Source organism: Sus scrofa, chromosome 14, assembly GCF_054392235.1.
Source record: "Sus scrofa isolate SSC_HxYL_T2T_F1_AM1 chromosome 14, Sscrofa_HxYL_maternal_Yorkshire_Landrace_v2.0, whole genome shotgun sequence".
NCBI lineage: Eukaryota > Metazoa > Chordata > Mammalia > Artiodactyla > Suidae > Sus > Sus scrofa.
The window spans coordinates 31,692,956-31,711,001 of record NC_139396.1 but is presented as its reverse complement, the minus strand read 5'-3'; the positions used below and the strand labels follow the sequence as shown (position 1 = coordinate 31,711,001).

The 18,046-nt window shown below is 49.9% G+C and overlaps 1 protein-coding gene across 4 annotated transcripts in view; it reads right to left on the bottom strand.

The window, feature by feature from the left end:
• Positions 1–18,046, bottom strand: part of DPYSL2 (dihydropyrimidinase like 2) — a 116,969-nt gene that overhangs the window by 27,507 nt on the left and 71,416 nt on the right. For all 4 annotated transcript variants that reach the window (XR_014828418.1, XM_001927801.7, XM_001927796.6 and 1 more), the window contains exons 4-7: positions 5,651–5,815; positions 3,458–3,519; positions 2,821–2,901; positions 2,199–2,267 (exon numbers count right to left, since the gene is read on the bottom strand). Coding sequence is in view for 3 of the 4 variants with exons in the window: in XM_001927801.7 (XP_001927836.1) it covers positions 2,199–2,267; positions 2,821–2,901; positions 3,458–3,519; positions 5,651–5,815 (377 nt within the window). In the remaining variant the exon portion in view is untranslated. The remainder of the gene's footprint in view (positions 1–2,198; positions 2,268–2,820; positions 2,902–3,457; positions 3,520–5,650; positions 5,816–18,046) is intronic.

Below are 18,046 nucleotides of genomic sequence, written 5' to 3'. Positions count from 1 at the left end.
GCTTTCTGATTTTAAAGATAAGCCACGCAAAGGTCCAAAGAGCAAAGCAACCCGTGCAGGCACACACAGCTTCAGGACACCACACTCGCTTTGTGGTCCAGTATCTGCAAACCCACTCTGCAAGGCCCACCTCTGTCCCTCCTCTGTCAAGGTTTCTGTCACCCTCTCTCCTCCGAGGCCCCACTCTTCTCCCAGACACTAGCCTGATGGCCATAACTGGCTCAGAGTCCCATTGCTCGCCACCCCACCTACTTACTCTGCATCTCCCCCTTTATCCGAAGCTCCTCGGGAATCCCTTCCAGAAGGGACCACTTTGTCATCCATCTCAATGCCCCGCACAGGCCTAGCACTACCTGGATCATAATACGTGCTTGAGCTGATAAGCCCACTGATAAGAGGAGGTTTCTAGATTTCTGCTCTCCCTAGAGTCTCCCTGTCAATCTTCCCAGCCACCAGCTGGAGGAAATCCTATGGGCAAGCTCACACAGTGGGTTGGAAGTAACAGCTGAAAAGAGAAGAAAATGTTTTGTGTGGTTCAAGCACCAGTTAACCATCATGACACTGGCAGATGGATTACGAAACCCAGAAGGAATCGCATTTTTTTGATGTTATTAACTGCTTCTTTTGTATTGGCACTATCTCCCTAACTGGACTGTAAAGCTCAATTCCTCTTAGAATGGTTCCGTATTTTACTCTTTTTATTGTTTACACCCTGTTAAGAGATCCCCAGCAATGAACTGTGCCTAATCATGGAAAAACAGGTTTGATGTCTGTGGTCAAAACAGAGACTGGGGCCACTCTCCTCTGATTGCTTTGGCCCGTTGGGTAAACTCAGGGTGGGGAGGCTTTCTGTTTGTGATTTGCAAGGAGCTGGGGATGCAGCGCAGGCAGCGGGAGAAGCAGAAGCCAGGCCCCCCGGAAGGGTCTGAAATGGAAACGAGCATGCAGCTCTCAGAAGGAGCACGTATAACAGGATGAAGTTGTTTGCTTTTCTCAGGGGACAACACCTTCTTCCCCTTCTCACCTGTTGGGTTGGAAGTGGGTGGGAGGGGCTCCCAGACAAGCCACTGATGAAGGTGAGAGTAAACTTTGTAAGGAAGCCCAACCCTGGGTGTCACCACCTGGTTACACAGGCCCACTGGCTTCACAGTGAGCTTGGGCTCCCAGGTGTGTGTGTGTGTGTGTGTGTGTGTGTGTGTGTACTACATACTGAGGGTGGTCAGAGTGGTGGGTCGGGGTGGGGGGCAGGCCAGACACTGCACTTTTTAGCTCTATGATGCTGAACTTCACACCCTTGTGCTTTTGGAGAGACACAGAGGTGACAAAGGCTTCACCACTGGACAACTGGGGCGGGGGCAGACCCCACACAGGCAGCAGGACGGAATGGGCTCCCAGCAAACAGGAAGGTGCCCCCAGGAGCTGTGTGAAGAGGCTCTGTTGGTCCCCCTCACGGGATGTTATAAAGCCCAAGTGTGGGCTGTTATGCTCGGCCATCTACACCTCTGGGTGCTCAGGAAATGCGAGCTCCAAATGGGGCTTAAAAGGAAAAAAGAGCCAGGCCGTCCCTCTGCCTCCAATGGAGTCCTTGCAGCCCCCAGGCCTGATGCCAAAACTGTTTCAAGACCGAACACAGGGTCAACCAACTCTGAGGAGGACAGGCCTGGGGTCCGTCATGACCTACACCATCCTTCCCACTCCCATGCCACTCAGGACAGTGATGCTCAACCTCGGTGCCAGCGGAACCCTGCTCTGAACGTTCCCTCTTCGATCCTGAGAGATTCTGTCTGTCACATTCCCCTGTTTATTATACCCTGTGCAGACTTAGCATGGAAAAACTGACAATCCCCATTCTGCTTTTTAGATACTTAGAAGAGCTTTCACGGTAAGATTTGGGAGCGATGAACCCAGACTCCAGGATGCTAATAAAAAGCTGCTTGTATCTGAATACCTGAGAAAGGGCTTAGAGAATTAGAGACAGAATAGTCTTCAGGCTAAACACACTGCACTACTTTACCCCCCAGCACAGTCTAACACATCCATGTGCCTGTGTGGACACACACGTGGGTGACTGTGACTTCCCAGAGGGACCAAAAACAGCATCTCAGAAGCCCCATTCTCAACAGGCAGGAAGTGGTTTTCTGTGGCTCTGGCGGAGCCCAGGGACTCGGATTCATGCATTCTACTCGGCAGGGGCTCACCTCCTCCGGCCGGCTCAGCACATGTCCCTCGGGGCCCGTGATGCCTAGATCCAGGATCCTCTGCTGTTCCTGCAATGTTTCAAGAAAGCCAGGCTGTCAGGGAGACCCGGCTCTCACATGGCTCTGACTACTGAGACCTGGGTAGAAGTTTCTCGGCAAGACATCAAAATGGTCCTAACTGAGCATTCGGCCCTCGTCCCAAGGCCCCATGAAGAAGGGGCTTGGCCCCCTGTTCCCAGTCCTGCCTGAGCTATGACAGATCAGTCATAGCCTCCCAAATGTGGTCAGCTGTCCCCCTGGGATGCTGAAAGCTGATGTGTCCCCAGCCCTGGGCAATAGCATAAAATACCTAAACATGGACTCCCATGTCCCCCACGCCACAGGCAGCCACATCATAGCGCTGAGAGAAAGCACTTCTCTGCAGTGAAGGATCAGGCTGCGCATCCTGCAGAACACACCAAGGGGCACCTGCCCCCAACGTTTGCCCAGTGTGACTCCGCACAGTCCCAGTGGGTCACTCTGCTTGTCCCCCCTGGAGCTGAACCATGCATGCCGCTCCACTCTCTCAAGGCTGCCCCTCGCCCTGGGGGTCACGTCGAGATGATGAAGAGGAAACACGTACCTCTGCGATGATGTCGCCATTCTCCGCGTGGACCTGGGCAATTGCTCCAATGTCCCGGATCACACTCAGGACTTCATAGATCTGAGAGAGGGAGGGGTGGGGGCGGAGACTGAGACTTCCATTCTCCTGATCACAAGAACTACCACCTCCCTGTCGCCACAGGGACCAGCACACATGCACACACACACACACACACACTCTCACTCTCTCTCTCTCTCTCTCTACTCAATGTTCCACTCCTGTTAAGGCTGACTTTTCCAACATGCCTCCAGCAATGTTTCTGGCCACAGTGCAGGACTTCTCAGTAATTAATAGAGGTGGTGAAACCTACAAGGGCCTGCATTAGGAGAAGTTCATGGATGACATCTGCTCTGCCCCAGGTATGCTGAGGAGGGTCTGGGTGCCCCTCTCAGCCACACTGTCCCACAGCAGGTACCTGCTCTTAGAGCCTGGTAGAACACAGGTCCTGGGGGGCCAGGGCACTGGGTTCATACCCTCCCTGAAAGGAGTTATGTTAGTGACTTTATCCACCTGCCACTCCCTTGAGCATACAGTGGAGGCAGCTTTCAAGACAGCAGCAGAGGCCCGAACATTCCAAATGCCAGTCGGCCTGCTCAGAAAAGGCAGCTTTTCTTACCTGGGAATCTGTGAGCTGGAAGCGATCTTTGAAAGCCATGTACACCAAGAAGGAATTGACCCCTAGGGGATGACAAAACAGAGAGGTGCAGACGTGATTCACAAGGTAAACCAAATACCCTGCAGGGGAAAAAGGAAGCTATAACACTATACATATGTGTGGAAAGAGAGAAGGAGGAAGGAAGGGAGAGACAGAGAGAGATGGAGACTGAGAGAGAATGACAAAGCAAATGGGGTGAGATATGAACAGCTGGAGAATCTGGGAACAGAGTGCTTTTTAGCATTTTGACAATTGTCTCTAAATTCAAAACAATATCAAAATCTTTCACTGCCGGGATTTGTACACCCATGTTCATGGCAGCATTATTCACAAAAGCCAAAAGGTGGAAACAAATCAAATATCCATAAGTAAATGGAGAAATAAAACGTGGTCCAGCCACACAATGGATTTCCCGCCTTTGAAAGGAAGCGAATCCTGACGCATGTTACAACATGGATGAACCTAGAGGACATCAAGCTAAGTGACACAAGCCAGTCACAAAAGCACAAATACTACAGGAGTCCACCTATACGTCAAATTTACAGAGACAGAAAGTAGAATGGGGGTTGCCAAGGGCTAGGGGGAGGGGCAGTTAATGGTTAATAGGTAGAGAGTTTCAGTTTGGAAAAATGAAAAAGGTCTGGAGATAGATGGTGATAAGGGCTGCACAACCCAGTGGATATCCTTAGTGTCACTGAACCGTACGTTTAAGGATGACGAGGATAAATTTTACATTGTGTTGTGTTCTACCACAACTAAAAGTTAAAGTTTAGAAGTAAGAATTGCTCTTAACTGTTGTGACTTTAATAAGAACATAAATTAGAAAATCTTGGAGATGAAGATCTGTAATAAATGTCTTTTTTTTTCTGGTAAACAGATGGCCCTTATGCTAATTTCTAAGAAATTTAAATAAGAAAAGGTCCATGAGTGTGACAAGCAGATGTCACAGTTCTCGCCCTGGCATTGTAGGAGTTCTTGCTTCTAGAGGCACCAGACCAAACACCTCTGCCCAACACCCATCACAATGGTAAACAACTGTTCAAACAACCTTCTAGTCTTGGAGTTTAATTCAAGCCACAGGGGGTGCTGGAAGCTGCCCAAGTTCAATGTCTCAGGACGTCCTTGCCCTTCACTCCTGCTAGGCAGCAGTTGCTATTGTAATGCTCAGGGCTGGTATGGAGTAATTTCATTGGAAGTATTGAGTCCATTTGAGTCTCAGTATTCTCGAAAGTGAGAACGGTCAAGGGTTTCCTAGTTTCTTTCATAAGGGACCTTCATGCCAGGAGAAGTCTTAGGGTAACAAATCCAATACTCTCATGGGAGATTTTTGGTTTTAATTGAGTCTCATAAATGTAAGTGATTTGCCCAAGGTCATACAGCTAGCCTGTAGAAAAGCAGAAAAATTCAAGACTCCAGATTTTCATCCCAGGCTTTTTCTACCATATGTATGGATATCCACCACATCCACGCCCAAAGTTCCCTTCTGCCATATTACTCACAGGTCATGGTAATTCTGAGCCTAGAAGTCCCAGAAACCTAAAGCATAGACACTTCCTTGATAATTAGGATCCAAAGAGGTCAACATGTAACCCTACGTGACCTCTAGTCTATAGCCAAGGTCAAGGAGACCCCCCCCCCACCCGCCGCAAGACAATGTGGTTTGGTAACACTACCCAAACCTCCAAGCTTCCTGTGAACAAGGGGGTCTCAGAGGCCCCCTGAGGTCAACAAGATTCCCCAGCCTCCCTGAGAATCTTTCAGAACCCAAAAGAGTCCTAAGCAACCAAAAAGACCCTTCAGTTGCTCCCAGAGCCTCATCACCCTCAGACCTATGCTGGTTCTTCTGGGTTTGCGGAAGAGGCTGCCCACGTCTTGTACTCAGGGTCAAGACTGCCCAGGCTCCTCACTGCCATGTGCTCTGTGCTCCTTGGAGGGCAAATGGCTCCTGCAGCCTCAGCTCCCCAGCCCAGCTGGGCACATGATTCCTCACACCAGTAAGTTATCTGGCCACCTCCTACCAGCATGCCCTGCAGCCCAGGCCCTCCCTCCCAGCAGGCATCCCTTAGCACTACTGGCAAGAGCTTTTCTTCCGCCAAGCCAGCTCATGGGCTGGAAAGGAAATATCCCCAGAAGGCGTCGGTCAGCACAACCTACCGTGGTCCTTCACCAGGGCCTCCATCTCCTCTTGGATGCCCTTATGCCACTCGGTGATGTCCACATGCAGAGAGTAGTCACAGCAGGACTTGCTGTCGGCCCATTCCCTCCACTGGTCAAAGGCGGACAGCAGGCTTGTCCCAGGCTCAGGAACCACATGGTCAACTAGAAAAGAGCAGACACGTGTCGTCATCAACAGGAGCTTTGAGGGTTGTGGGCCAGCAGCTGTTTCCCCACGTCAACCCTGACCAAGGGGCTTCTTGGGTTCAAAATTGAGATGGTGATCTCTCTAACCGGCCTCTAAGAATCTGCTTTAGCCAGCTGACTACCCAAGAAGGAGAAAGCAGAAACCTGGTGTGGCTTGACTGCTCTGCTGAAACCACGCATGACCCGCCCAGATCTGATTTCCCAGCTCAAAACCCCTGAAAGCACAGACCCCGGGCACATTTCACAGACAATGAGTCCTTATGGACCATGGCAGTGTCAAGTGGCGGGCCAGAGCCGCCAAGCCCGTCCTTGTGTTGATAGCTGCTTGTGAGACGCCCCCCCCACCAGACGACAAGGAACTTGAGGATGCTGGACCAGAGCCACGCAGACGGGGCCTTTCAAAAGCTCCCCGCATATCCACTCTCACATCGCCACTCAGATTTCTCCGGCATAATACCACTTTGTAATTTAAGGGAGATCTTTCATCCTAAGAGTTCAAAGCATTTTTAAAACCGCAGTTATTGTTATATTATTATTGAGGTAGGCCGATACGGAGGTCAGGGGACTCTGGAGTCAGGCTCACATGAGTTTGTTTCTTGGCTCCACTCCTCACCAGCAAGGTGCTCTTGGGTAAGCTACTTTAATCTCCACTACCCTAGGTTTCTGGGCTGGTTTAAAATAGAGATATTACCTACCACCTATATTTGTTATGAGGACGGAATGAGAGAACATAGCTATCAACCTTATGTCACTCCCCTATTTAAACCCTCCCATGGTTCCTCTTACTCTTCAGATAAAAATGAAAGTTTCCAACAAGGTCCCAGCTGGGTGCTTGCCTACCTCGACAAACAGCCCTGGACCCCCCTTGCATCTCCTCTCTAACCACTCAGGCTGCCTTTCAGTTCTTACAATATCAGCCTGCTCCCTTCTGCCACAGGGCCTTGGCACATGCTGTTGTCTCTCCCAGGTCTTGAAGAGCTCTCACCCAATTACCATGATTATGCATCTTCTGCAGAGAGACAAATGGAAATGACGCATCCAAGATCAAGTCAAACTGATGCAACCACTGGACTGTTTGAACACAATACCCAGGACTCTTGGCGCCTAAAGCAATGAATCATTCTTCTAAATATTAGATTTTGGTACACCCAGGTAAGCAGTTCTCCACTAAGAAAATGTCCATCCAGGCAATGCTAGTGAGCTCAGATTCCTGAATTGGATCAAATCTTGCAGACACTGCTAAAGTGGAATCAACTGCCTCAAAAATATGGACAGCAAAACTGAATTTTCTTTTGACAAAATTTACTTTTTATAAGTAATGGTATATGTAATTAAATGGGTAAACACATGGCTAGTATTGTAATACATGTAACATATAATGTTGCATGATGAAAGCAACGAGGACATACGCTTCTCACACAAGCCTGGGCCATCTCAGTAAAATGCTAACAGAGAAACCCTGACAAAGCAATTCCGATTTTTCTTCTTAAATTGTGTCCCCTTGTCCCCAGCAAAAGAAAGAAAAAGTGGGGGGGTGGGGGTGGGGAGGAAAACATGACTGCAGCAACCACGGTTTGGGCAGAATCTCCCTAGTTATGCCCCTGGCTTCCCCATCTGCCTTCCTCCGAACCACCCTTCGCCAGCAGCCAGTGGATCTGAAACCTTTCATCAGATTTGTCACTCCCCAGATGGAAGCCTTTGATAATTGTCCAGCATTTCTAAAGTAAAATTCTAACTCCTTTTCTTGGTCCTGAAGATCCAGTCCTGACGCATCTCTCCAGCATCATCTTTGCCACCTACCCCTAGCTCACCTCTTTCTGACTGGGCTAAATGTCACCATCCCAGGGTGACATCCCTCCTCCTTCTGACCAGGGCCAGGGTCTCAGGTCACATCCCCATCGGCAGCAGTTTCTGCACCTAGTTTCCTTCTGACTCGCCCCCTCATGGGGCTGTAAGCTCCCTCGGAGCAGAGAGTGGGCGCCTGGATAGAGGAAGTGCTCAATACAGCTTGTCAACCGCTGAACGAGAGCTCCCTTCCAGCTCCCACGCCAACCTGCAACATCAGGTCAAGCACAAGACAACATGCCCTGCTGGAAACACGACCAGATTTTTCCACTCAACCCCAAGCGTGGGTTAGATCATCCGGTACCCTGCTTTACACAGGGTGTGTAAAGAGCATCTTCAGAGCTTATTAAACACAGATTCCTGGACATCACTCCGCAGAATGTCTGATTCCGTAGGTCTGGGCTGGGACCTGAGAATCTAAGCTTGGAATAAGCATCCCAGGAGCTGCTGACTCTTCCTGGGACCACTCTGAGCATCACGACCTGACTGTAAACCTTCTCCCAAGGACCACTCCTGCCCCCTGCATTCCCTCAAATGCCCACTTTACCATCAGGGGCCTGTGTCCGACATAACAGCACTATCCCTTACCAAACATAAGGGATAGTTCCCTCCATATCTAATAACGGCTCCTAGAGTTCTGAACTCCTGGAAACTCAGGACACTGGCAGAGCAAAGGCTTCAGGGAAATAAACACATTTCCTCCAAGAGCTCGTGACACTCAGGAACGTGTCCCTGAAAGGCCTCCACATGTTTTCCCACAGTCCTCTTTCCATGGAAGCTCTCCTGGGAAGAGCTGCTCCAGGGAACAGGGCAGAGTGTCATCCTCATTTCCGGAGGGAGCAGAGTCCACCTTTGAGGACAGAGCCTGGAAACAACTTGCACGGAACACACAGGCTTTTTCCCTGGTGACATGCCTAAAGGCCAGCTCCTCACCCCAGCCTTGCACCAGGCGGGGAAAGAAGATGGACTTTGGGGTCAGTGAGCCCCCCATTCTGGCTCTAGTTACCGCTGCATCCATCACTCGCCTGTTGTGTCTATTCTCCGGGACCACTCTCTCTTCCCATAGAAAACGTGGGCATGAAACTACCATGCGTGCAGGGCTTCGAGAAGTTCAAGACAGCATGCGAAAGCACCTAGCCAAAGGTCTGGCACACGCTGAGTTTTCATTCCCTCAGGATGAGCCACTGGAAACACCAGTGTGGTTTCAGTGGGAGGCCTGTGAATCTGGTTTGTGAGGGAGCCAAGAACACGCCCCGGGACAGGGGCCTGAATCGAGGAGTTAGAATCAGTGTCCGGAAGGGCTCGCACTTAGAAGACGCCAGCTATTTCCAAAGGGCTGTTAGTACTTTTCCTAAAACCATCAAAGGACCCTACATTTTTTAACAGCTTTCTTAAGGGGTAATTCACATACCAGTCCATTCACCCATTTAAACCGTACAGCTCAATGATTTTTAGTTTAGTCACAGAATTGTGCAACTGTCACCACAACCTAATAGTAGAACATCACCCAAAAAAAGAAACCCCGTACCCATCAGCGGCCCCTCCTCCCAGCCTCCCACCCCGCTACTCCCAGCCCTAAGCAACCACTAATTTGCTCGTCTCTATGGATTTGCCTATTTTGGACATTTCCTATAAAAGGGATCATACAATATGTGGTGTTTTACGTCTGGCTTCTTTCACTCAGCACAGTGTTTTCAAGGTTTGTCCACAATAACATGTATCAGCAGTTGGTTCCTTTTTATTGCCTTGAGTGGTTTGGGTACCCTATTGGGGGGGGGGGTGCCACACTCACGGCATGTGGAAGTGTCTGGGCCAAGGATCAAACCCACGCCACAGCAGTGACCCAAGCCACTGCAGTGACAGTGCCAGATCCTTAACCAACTGCAGCACAAGAGAACTCCCTGGTACACCATTTTTATGTTTACTGGATATTGGCAAAGTGTTGGACACCACATAAGTTGCTCCTGGAACATTCAGATCTAAGACCTCTTTGGAGTCTGTAGCATTTAAAAGACCCAATGTTTAAAAATTTTTATGGTAATTGTAGATTCACATACAGTTGTAAGAAGTGATAGAGAGAGATCCTCAGACCCCTCTGTCCAGTGACCTGCCCAGGGGTCACATCTTACTAACCTTAGTACAATGCCACCACCAGGAAGGCACCCTGACATAATCCAAGACCCCAAGTTTTTAAAAGGCCAGTGGCTGGTGTTTCTGATCAGTTTTCCAGGGGCCCTTTGTATTTAAAACACACAGACATGCCAGAAAAGTCATTACCACGGTCCCTGCTCTGGAACTGAAGTGGCTGAGCAGGAAACATGTGGAACCACAGTGTGTGGGGGGTTAGTCAGATTAGCAGGAGCAGCGGCTGGGGGGGCCCTGGGCCCTCCCCCTGCCTCCCTGAAGCCTCACACACTGACCCCTGTAGGGGCAGGTCCAGAATCTCCCGTTAGTCAGTACACACACCGCCCATGCTCCCTGGGGCCTCTATCCCATCGGAACTGCCCCTCACTGGCCTCCCATTCCAGAATCAGCACAGCCTCGGTCCCCAGGCCCTGACTTAACTGTGTGTGCGGTGGCCTCTCCCTTTCTCATCTTAGATAAATGAATGGATTTGCATGAAAAGCAAACCATCAGGGAGATGTGACAACACAAGCCACCACGGGCTTATCTATGGAGTTCCAGGGCTGGCATCTATTCAGCAAAATGCCCCGCAACCGAGTCAGCAAGGAATGGCTTTTGTGGGTGGAAAGATAAGAGCCTTTGGGAGTCTGGCCTGCCAGTTAGGATGACATGGTTTTATTCCGGGAAAAAAAAAAGGCAGAAAGGGAAGAGAAAGCACCTGAGCCTGAGAATAGAAAAGGGACAGGTAGGAGTTCCTGTTGTGGCTTGGCGGGTTAAAAACCCAACAGAGTGTCCATGAGGATGTGGGTTCATTCCTGGCCCTGTTTAGTGGGTTAAGGATCCAGTGTTGCTGCAAGCTGCAATGCAGGTCAAAGATGTGGCTTAGATTGGAGTTGCTGTGGGTGTGGCGTAGGTCACAGCTGCAACTCTGATTGGACCCCTAGCCTGGAAACTTCCAGATGCCACAGGAAAAAAAAAAGTTGCAAAAGACAAGGGCAGGTAGGTGAGGCAGTGGGAGAGAGGCCAGGTCAGATGCCTGAACTCCTGGCCACCTCTGCGAGCTCCTCATCATAGTCAAGATACTCAACCTCCTCAGACTTGAGATTCCCCATCTGTAAAACGGGGTTAATACTAGTATCTAAACCACTGGGTTCCAATGAGCTGTAAATGAGGCAGCACAGGAGCTGCTCAGAAGAGCACCTGCTACAAAAAGACCAGCTGGGAGTTCCCGTCGTGGTGCAGTGGTTAACGAATCCGACTAGGAACCATGAGGTTGCGGGTTTGATCCCTGGCCTTGCTCACTGGGTTAAGGATCCGACATTGCCATGAGCTGTGGTGTAGGTTGCAGACGCGGCTCGGATCCTGCATTGCTGTGGCTGTGGTGTAGACCGGCATCTATAGCTCTGATTAGACCCCTAGCCTGGGAACCTCCAGATGCCACGGGAGCGGCCCTAGAAAAGGCAAAGACAAAAAAAAAAAAAAAAAAAAGACCAGCTGAAGACCAAGTCCCATTCCTTCATAAGGAAAACTCCCACATAAATCCTTCTGTGAAGCATTACGGCAGCTCTAAAGCACATGCTTCCAGGGCTCACTACTCACTTTGTGCAAATATACTGCTTCTCCCGCAATGCAAAAAGGCATTCTCCTAAGAGCTGGAACTATCAGAATTTTTGTGCCTGATGGTTTCATCCATAAACAGGCAACACGTTGCTGTGGCTGCGGTGTAGGCCGGCAGCTACAGCTCTGATTGGACCCCTAGCCTGGGAACCTCCATATGCTGCGGGTGCAGCCCTAAAAAGACAAAAAGGCACAAAGATAAAAAAATATAAATGGGCAACAATAACGTCCCTCACCGCATTTTTTTGTGAGTGTTCAATAAGATGTAGGCTACCAGTCAGATAGGACCAGTTATTCGTCATGGTCTCTGCTCTTGGTGCCCTAAAGCATCAAACAGGAGGGCTGGCATACAAGAGGTGCTTAATAAGCTCGGGAGAGACCAAACACCAAATGTACCTATGGCAAGCAAGGCCTCGGCCAACTCTAGGACTAGACCCCTCTTCCGCCCAGGGGCGCAGACACTGGACTCTGAGAACCAACACACAAACCGAAGGACCCTTCGCCCTGCACTGAGTCCTCGGCGCACACAGTTCTCTGGTCCGTCCACCACAGAGACCCGCCACAGCAGTTTCTACATCCCAGCCCTCCTGAATGCACGAGGAACCCCGCTGCCCGAGGTTACTCCTGGCCAAAGAAAGGATGACCAACTGCAGTGTAATTCACATACTCTGAAGATGAGAGTACCAGCAGCAATAATTACTATCCTCCAAGCACTTCCTAGTTGCCCAGGACCAATCTATGCATCTTCCTTGGATTATCCAGCTTAATCCTTACACCAGCCCCCTGAGGTGGGAGCCAGCAGTGGCCCCAGTTTTCAGTCAAAGGAGCTGATGGACAGTGAGACTGAGTAACCTGCTCATGTTACTTAAAACCCAGAGCAGGAGTGAGACATTCATGCCATCCAGGCCGTGGCCAGGCAAGGCCCTGGGCAGCTCTAGATGATGGGCAGTTAATGTGGCCTGGGCTGGTGTGACTACCGCCTGGCAGAGCTGAGCTGTGACCCCAGACCTGTCACTCCAGAGCACTTAGCCGCACCAGCTCAAAAGCAAGTGAGGAGGGGTGGCTAACTGAGAAGTAAAATGCAATCTTATCCTTTTAATTTTTATAACTATAGCAAGTAGCTCAATCATTCAGTAAACAGAGAAGATAACTGTGTATTAACTGCTAACTGCTGGAACCTTAAGGCACTTGGGTCACGCCCTTATTTCTCTTTCCTGAACTCCCTTGATGTAATTGTGCTTTTAAAAACTAAACAGGAATGGAGTTTCCTGGTGGCTCAGCAGATTAAGGACCCTGTGTTGTCACTGCTGTGGCTCAGGCTGCTACTGTGGCATGGGTTCAATCCCTGGCCCTAGAACTTCTGCATGCTGCAGGTGCAGTCAAAAAAATGAAAAAACTAAACAACTGTATTCATATAAACCAAGCTGAGCCATAAGAAACCATTTAGTATCCAGCGATCACTGCTAGAGCCATTAAGCCAGATCTGATGGGAATAAGGGCCGAGGCAAGTTCCAGTACAGTGTATTTATAAAACAAATAACCTCCTAAGTGGTCTGATGATCAGCCAGCTTTGGAGGAAACAAACTGTGTCCCTGATATACTGAAAATCTATTTGGGAAAAAAACTACATTAAAAGGTACACACAGGAATGACTGTTCCATCCTTGGGCTGCAGCCCTGCCCTTCCCGCCCGGCTCTGAAAAGGGCTGAGTGCTATCGAGGGCGCCACGTCCCGGTCCACTGCACCCCTGCCACTCCCTACCCAAACACAGGATGGATTCCTCCCAGCCCCAGCCCCCCATTCGGTGTGACTGCCCCCAGCTGCACTGCCCCTGCTCCCAGACAGCACGCTGCAAGTCGGCCTCTGCTCTGGACAATCTTCCCCTGGCTTCTCTGTCTCCCCCACATTCTCACTGCCGGAGTCCCCGGGAGCTCTATCTTCCTTAATTAGATTCCACTCCCATTTCTGACCCTTGTTCCAAAGTCCTGAGCTGGAGATCAGAGCCTCAGAACAGCAGGTCCTTCTCTGCCTGGCCCGCCTCTTGCTCTTATCCGACTTTTCCTCTCTCCTTCCTTCCAGCCACTTCCCTGATCTCTTCCCTTCCCATTCCTCTGCTTCCCGCAGTCATCCTGTGTCTTGGGCTCAGCACTCACTGGTGGAGTGAGTCTCAGGAAAATCCCCATAATGAGCAGCTGGAAGCAGGTGGGACCCCCCCCCCCACCACCACCACCGCTTGCAGCACCTGTTAGGGTGGTTCCTGCACGAAGGTGGCTGCCCATCCAGAAGGTGCAAGTGGCCACCAAGAGCTTCCCACACCTGCAGCCCATGCCCCCTGCCACCCGATGTCCCTTCCCTCGGCCCAGGGCCTGCTGCCCGTTCCTTCTAGGCTGCTGGATGGTGACTCTGTAAGTCCAAGAAGTCCAGGAGTCAGAGCTGAAGACAGGGGGTGGGAGAGAAGAGGTGGGGGACAGGGCAGCCAGAAGGCCCAGTTTCCAAACCCAGGGTTAGTTCTGATCCTAATGATGATCTTGGTTGGTTTTTTGGTTTGTTTTTTTTTTTCTTTCCTTTTTCTTTTTAGGGCCGCACCTGAGGCACATAGAGGTTCCCAGGTTAGGGGTCGAATCGGAGCTGTAACCACTGGTCTACACCACAGCCACAGCAACGCAGGATCCAAGCCACATCTGCGACTTACATCATAGCTCACAGCAACGCGGGATCCCCAACTCACGGAGCAAGGCCAGGGATCGAACCTGCATCCTCACGGACACTAGTCGGGTTTGTTTCTGCTGAGGCAGGACAGGAACTCCCTAACGATGATCCTGGAAAGGCATCCTGGATTTTCATTCCACTTTCACAAGTCAGCTCGAGACAATTATGACCAAAGCTCCCCCCTTTAGGGAAACATAGCCACTCCTCCAGAAAGTTTTAAAAATAGAAATGGTGCCTTAAATCATTTTATAATTCCATACCACCGTCTTGCATTTATTTGACTGTACCGATATCAACCTCACATGGGTATAGCTCCATAGCGGTTCACAACATGTGATCACATGCCGTACCTCATTTGATGCTCAAAAACCAAGTGGGCAGGTTCACAATGCTTGCATCACTCAAGGACTTCGGGAGCCGTGAGACTTGCCTACAGTTGTGCAGACACTAACTCAGAGCTGGAATCCCAACCTGACTTGTTTTGCAGCCTTTCCTAACCACCACCTGTGTGGCATATCTACGAATAGCACGCACCTCAACTTTCCAAACCCAAACCCTTTTCTATCATCAAAAACATATGCGGGTTCACTTAAGTGGGCAGCTAATGAACTTAACCCGGTGGACAGGGGAAGATGCGGCCAATGTGAGTCACTGAAATGCAATCTGGGGCGCCAGGTAAGAGCTTGTCAAAATGTCAGCACCTCATAAAACCCCTCTCTTTGAGGCTGGGTACGGCTTGCACGTGGCCTCCTTGCATGTAAGATCAAAGGCCACACTAATGAAATCTTTGTGTGGCAATGAAGGGTCATTTATAATGTGTAAATCCTTTAAGAGGATTTACGGACCCAATGATGAGCAGAAACCCTCTTCTCGACTCATCAAAAGCAGACAGGCAAAGCCCAAGGGCCCATCTGTAGGCAACATGGGATCAACCTTCTGGGAAGGGACTCACCAGAGTCGGGCAGTGGGCATGGGAGGAAAGGGCAGTGATCCGTTTTGCCAGAAACGGCTCTTCCTCAAAAGCAGCCTCCGTGGACTGGAGCATCTCTCTCTGCTCACAAAGATGGATGTGCACAGTAGCGCCTAAGGGGAGGCGTCATCAAGCCGGGATCGGAGACAGGTCTAAGGCACCGCTTAACCACCAGGAGCGCTTGCGTAAAGGACGCTGTGGCTCATGCACAATGACAGCGATAACCTCCCACGAGGTGTTGTTTTTTTTTTTTTTTTTAATTTCTTCTTGATATAAGTAAGTCTGGCAGACTCCACTTGAAAAGACCATGGGTGGCTACAAGCAGGTTCAGATCCAGGGACCCTTAGAAACGGTTCTACCTTCTGACTAATGAGGAATCCGAGTCCCAGGGAAATATCAAGAGTCACTAAAGACACCTAATGAGATGCAGCAAGACCAGAACTCCATTCTAGGTCTGAATCCAAAATCTGTACTATTTCCATTCCATTCCTTTTTTTTTTTTTTTTTTTTTTACTAACAGGAGAAAATATTACTTATAATTCCAGCATCCTAATAGTAACTATTAATCTTTTTCTATGTCATCTTTCAGATCTGTCATGTGCATAGGTTTTATGCAGTGTAATTACGGCACACACTCACTTTTTTTTTTTTGTCTTTTTGTCTTTTTAGGGCTGCATCTGCGGCATATGGAGGTTCCCAGGCTAGGGTCCAATCATAGCTGTAGCCACCAGCGTACACCACAGCCACAGCAAGGAGGGATCTGGGCCGAATCTGCAACCTGCACCACAGCTCACGGCAACACTGGATCCTTAACACACTGAGCAAGGCCAGGGATAGAACCTGTGTCTTCACGGGTGCTAACTGGGTTCCTTAACTGCTGAGCAATCATGGGAATTTCCACACTCACTTTTAATTGTGGCTTTTTTCTTAATACCATGTTGTCTTAGAGTCTCTGTAATTCCTTTTTTTTTTTTTTTTTTTTTTTTTTTTTTGGTGAGAACTATTCTTGGGGGAATCCACTATAACTTTCTTCACCATTCCCATATGTTGAACCTCTAGACTGCTTCCAATCTTCCTCTAGTATAACTACTGTTCCTATGGACATATTCATGCAAATAACTTCCCCCTTTGTTTGAAATGGTTTTCTCCGAAGTCGGGATCACTTGGATGAGCCTCGGTTGGTAACAAATGAACTAGATGACCGCGTTGCATTCCACAGCACCGTCACTTCACACTGCCTCTGGCAACGGACCAGGCTGTCACCCAGCCAGTGCTGGTATTTTCAATTTATTTGCTTGCTATTTAAGGGAGTGAAAAACAAAGCTCTTTTCACTCTTCTAGGCCGTCTCAGTTGCAGATAAATGGCCACCTTCCAAGACCCAAGTAGGGGACCAGCCAATATATAAGAGAGCAGATCCAGCAGCTGTACAGAGATAACTGACCATTTAACCAGAACGTGAAGAAGGGGCGCGGGCCACCATCTTCGTCCTCCTGTCTCCTCGCCCCTGCTCTTGGCTTTGTCGATCTGAGCCCTAAGAGGACTCCCCTAAGGCCACCTGGTTAACAGACAAGACTAGACAAGGCAGTAGCCCAAGCCCCTGAGCCTCGAGGTACACAGAGCAAAGCTGTGCTTTCTCTCAGCTCCGTGTAATGCTCACAGACAGACAGACAGACACTGAATAGGAAGTGCCAGTCCCAAAGCAGGATGATGAAATTGTGGCCCAGGGAGCAGGCCAGGAAAGCCAAAGGTGAAAATTCCAGCCAAAGTCCTCAGAAAACAAAGCTTCCAATCCCAGGCCCATGTAGAATTTCTCTGAGAGATGTTGAAATCGTTGGCTAACTGTGGGAGAGGGCTCTGTTTCCTGAAACGAGACAGGCATTCTGAGACTTAGTCTGGAAACAGGCCAACTTTATGGCATCTCACATCCCCGCACTGGTGGGAGAGACACAAAATTTGCTTCAGGCTAGCATCTGCATCCTGGAATTCGGCTAAAGCCTCCTGAAGTCCTGGGGATTCTCACAGACCGACAGGGACTTCACAGGCCCGGCAGCTGGTTGGCTCTCAAAGGCCCCCTCAAACAATGGGGCCTCCACTCCACCAGCAAAATAGGCTCATGTTCACGGAGGAAAAAAAAATGTGAGGGAGCCAGTAAGTTTTTAGAACCAGTAAGTGCTGTGTGGGAACGGTCTGCAGTGCTATAACGGTCCACACCAAGTGTGCTGCAAACAGGGCAGGAGGAAACCCCACAGGGCACTGACTGCACAAGTTTGGGGCTCTGGTTCCAAGCTCAGCTGTTGTGGGTTGAATCCAGGCACCGCCACTGACTAGTTCTAGGGCCTTAGGCAAGTGACTTAAACCACCCCACCCCGTGCCTCAGTTTCCCCATCTGCAAAATAAGAACAGCAACCATGGCTACTTCAGCATATAGGGATCAAAAGCATGAGCTCTGCGGTCAGACTGCCTGAGTGGGCACCTCAGCTCTGCCACCCACTAGCTGTACGACTCAGGATCCCTCACCCTCTCTGCGCCTCAGTTTTTCTTATCTGTGAAATGGAGATAATAGTACCTCCTCACAGGGTTGGCACGAAGTGGTGTTTGTAAAGGGCTCCCAACAGTCCCTGGCAGAGTGGGTCTTACATAAGCATTTGTTAAATAAATTGAAAGTAAAAGAGGATTGTCTTGAGCACAGAGGGCTGCTTGACCTAATTCCTGGCACGAAGTCAGTCTTCTGCAAATGCTCTGCTGTGCTTTGTGGTCTAATGCGAAAGGGCTCAGCGTTTGGGCATCGTGGGGCCAAAGGCGCCCTCTAGGGCTGCCCACGGACCAGGCGGCAGGGGCAGGGCTCAGGAGGGGGCTCAGGTGGAGAACCACGAAGAGTGACAGAGCGCAGGAGGGAGGCAGATAAAGGCATAATTGAGAGGAG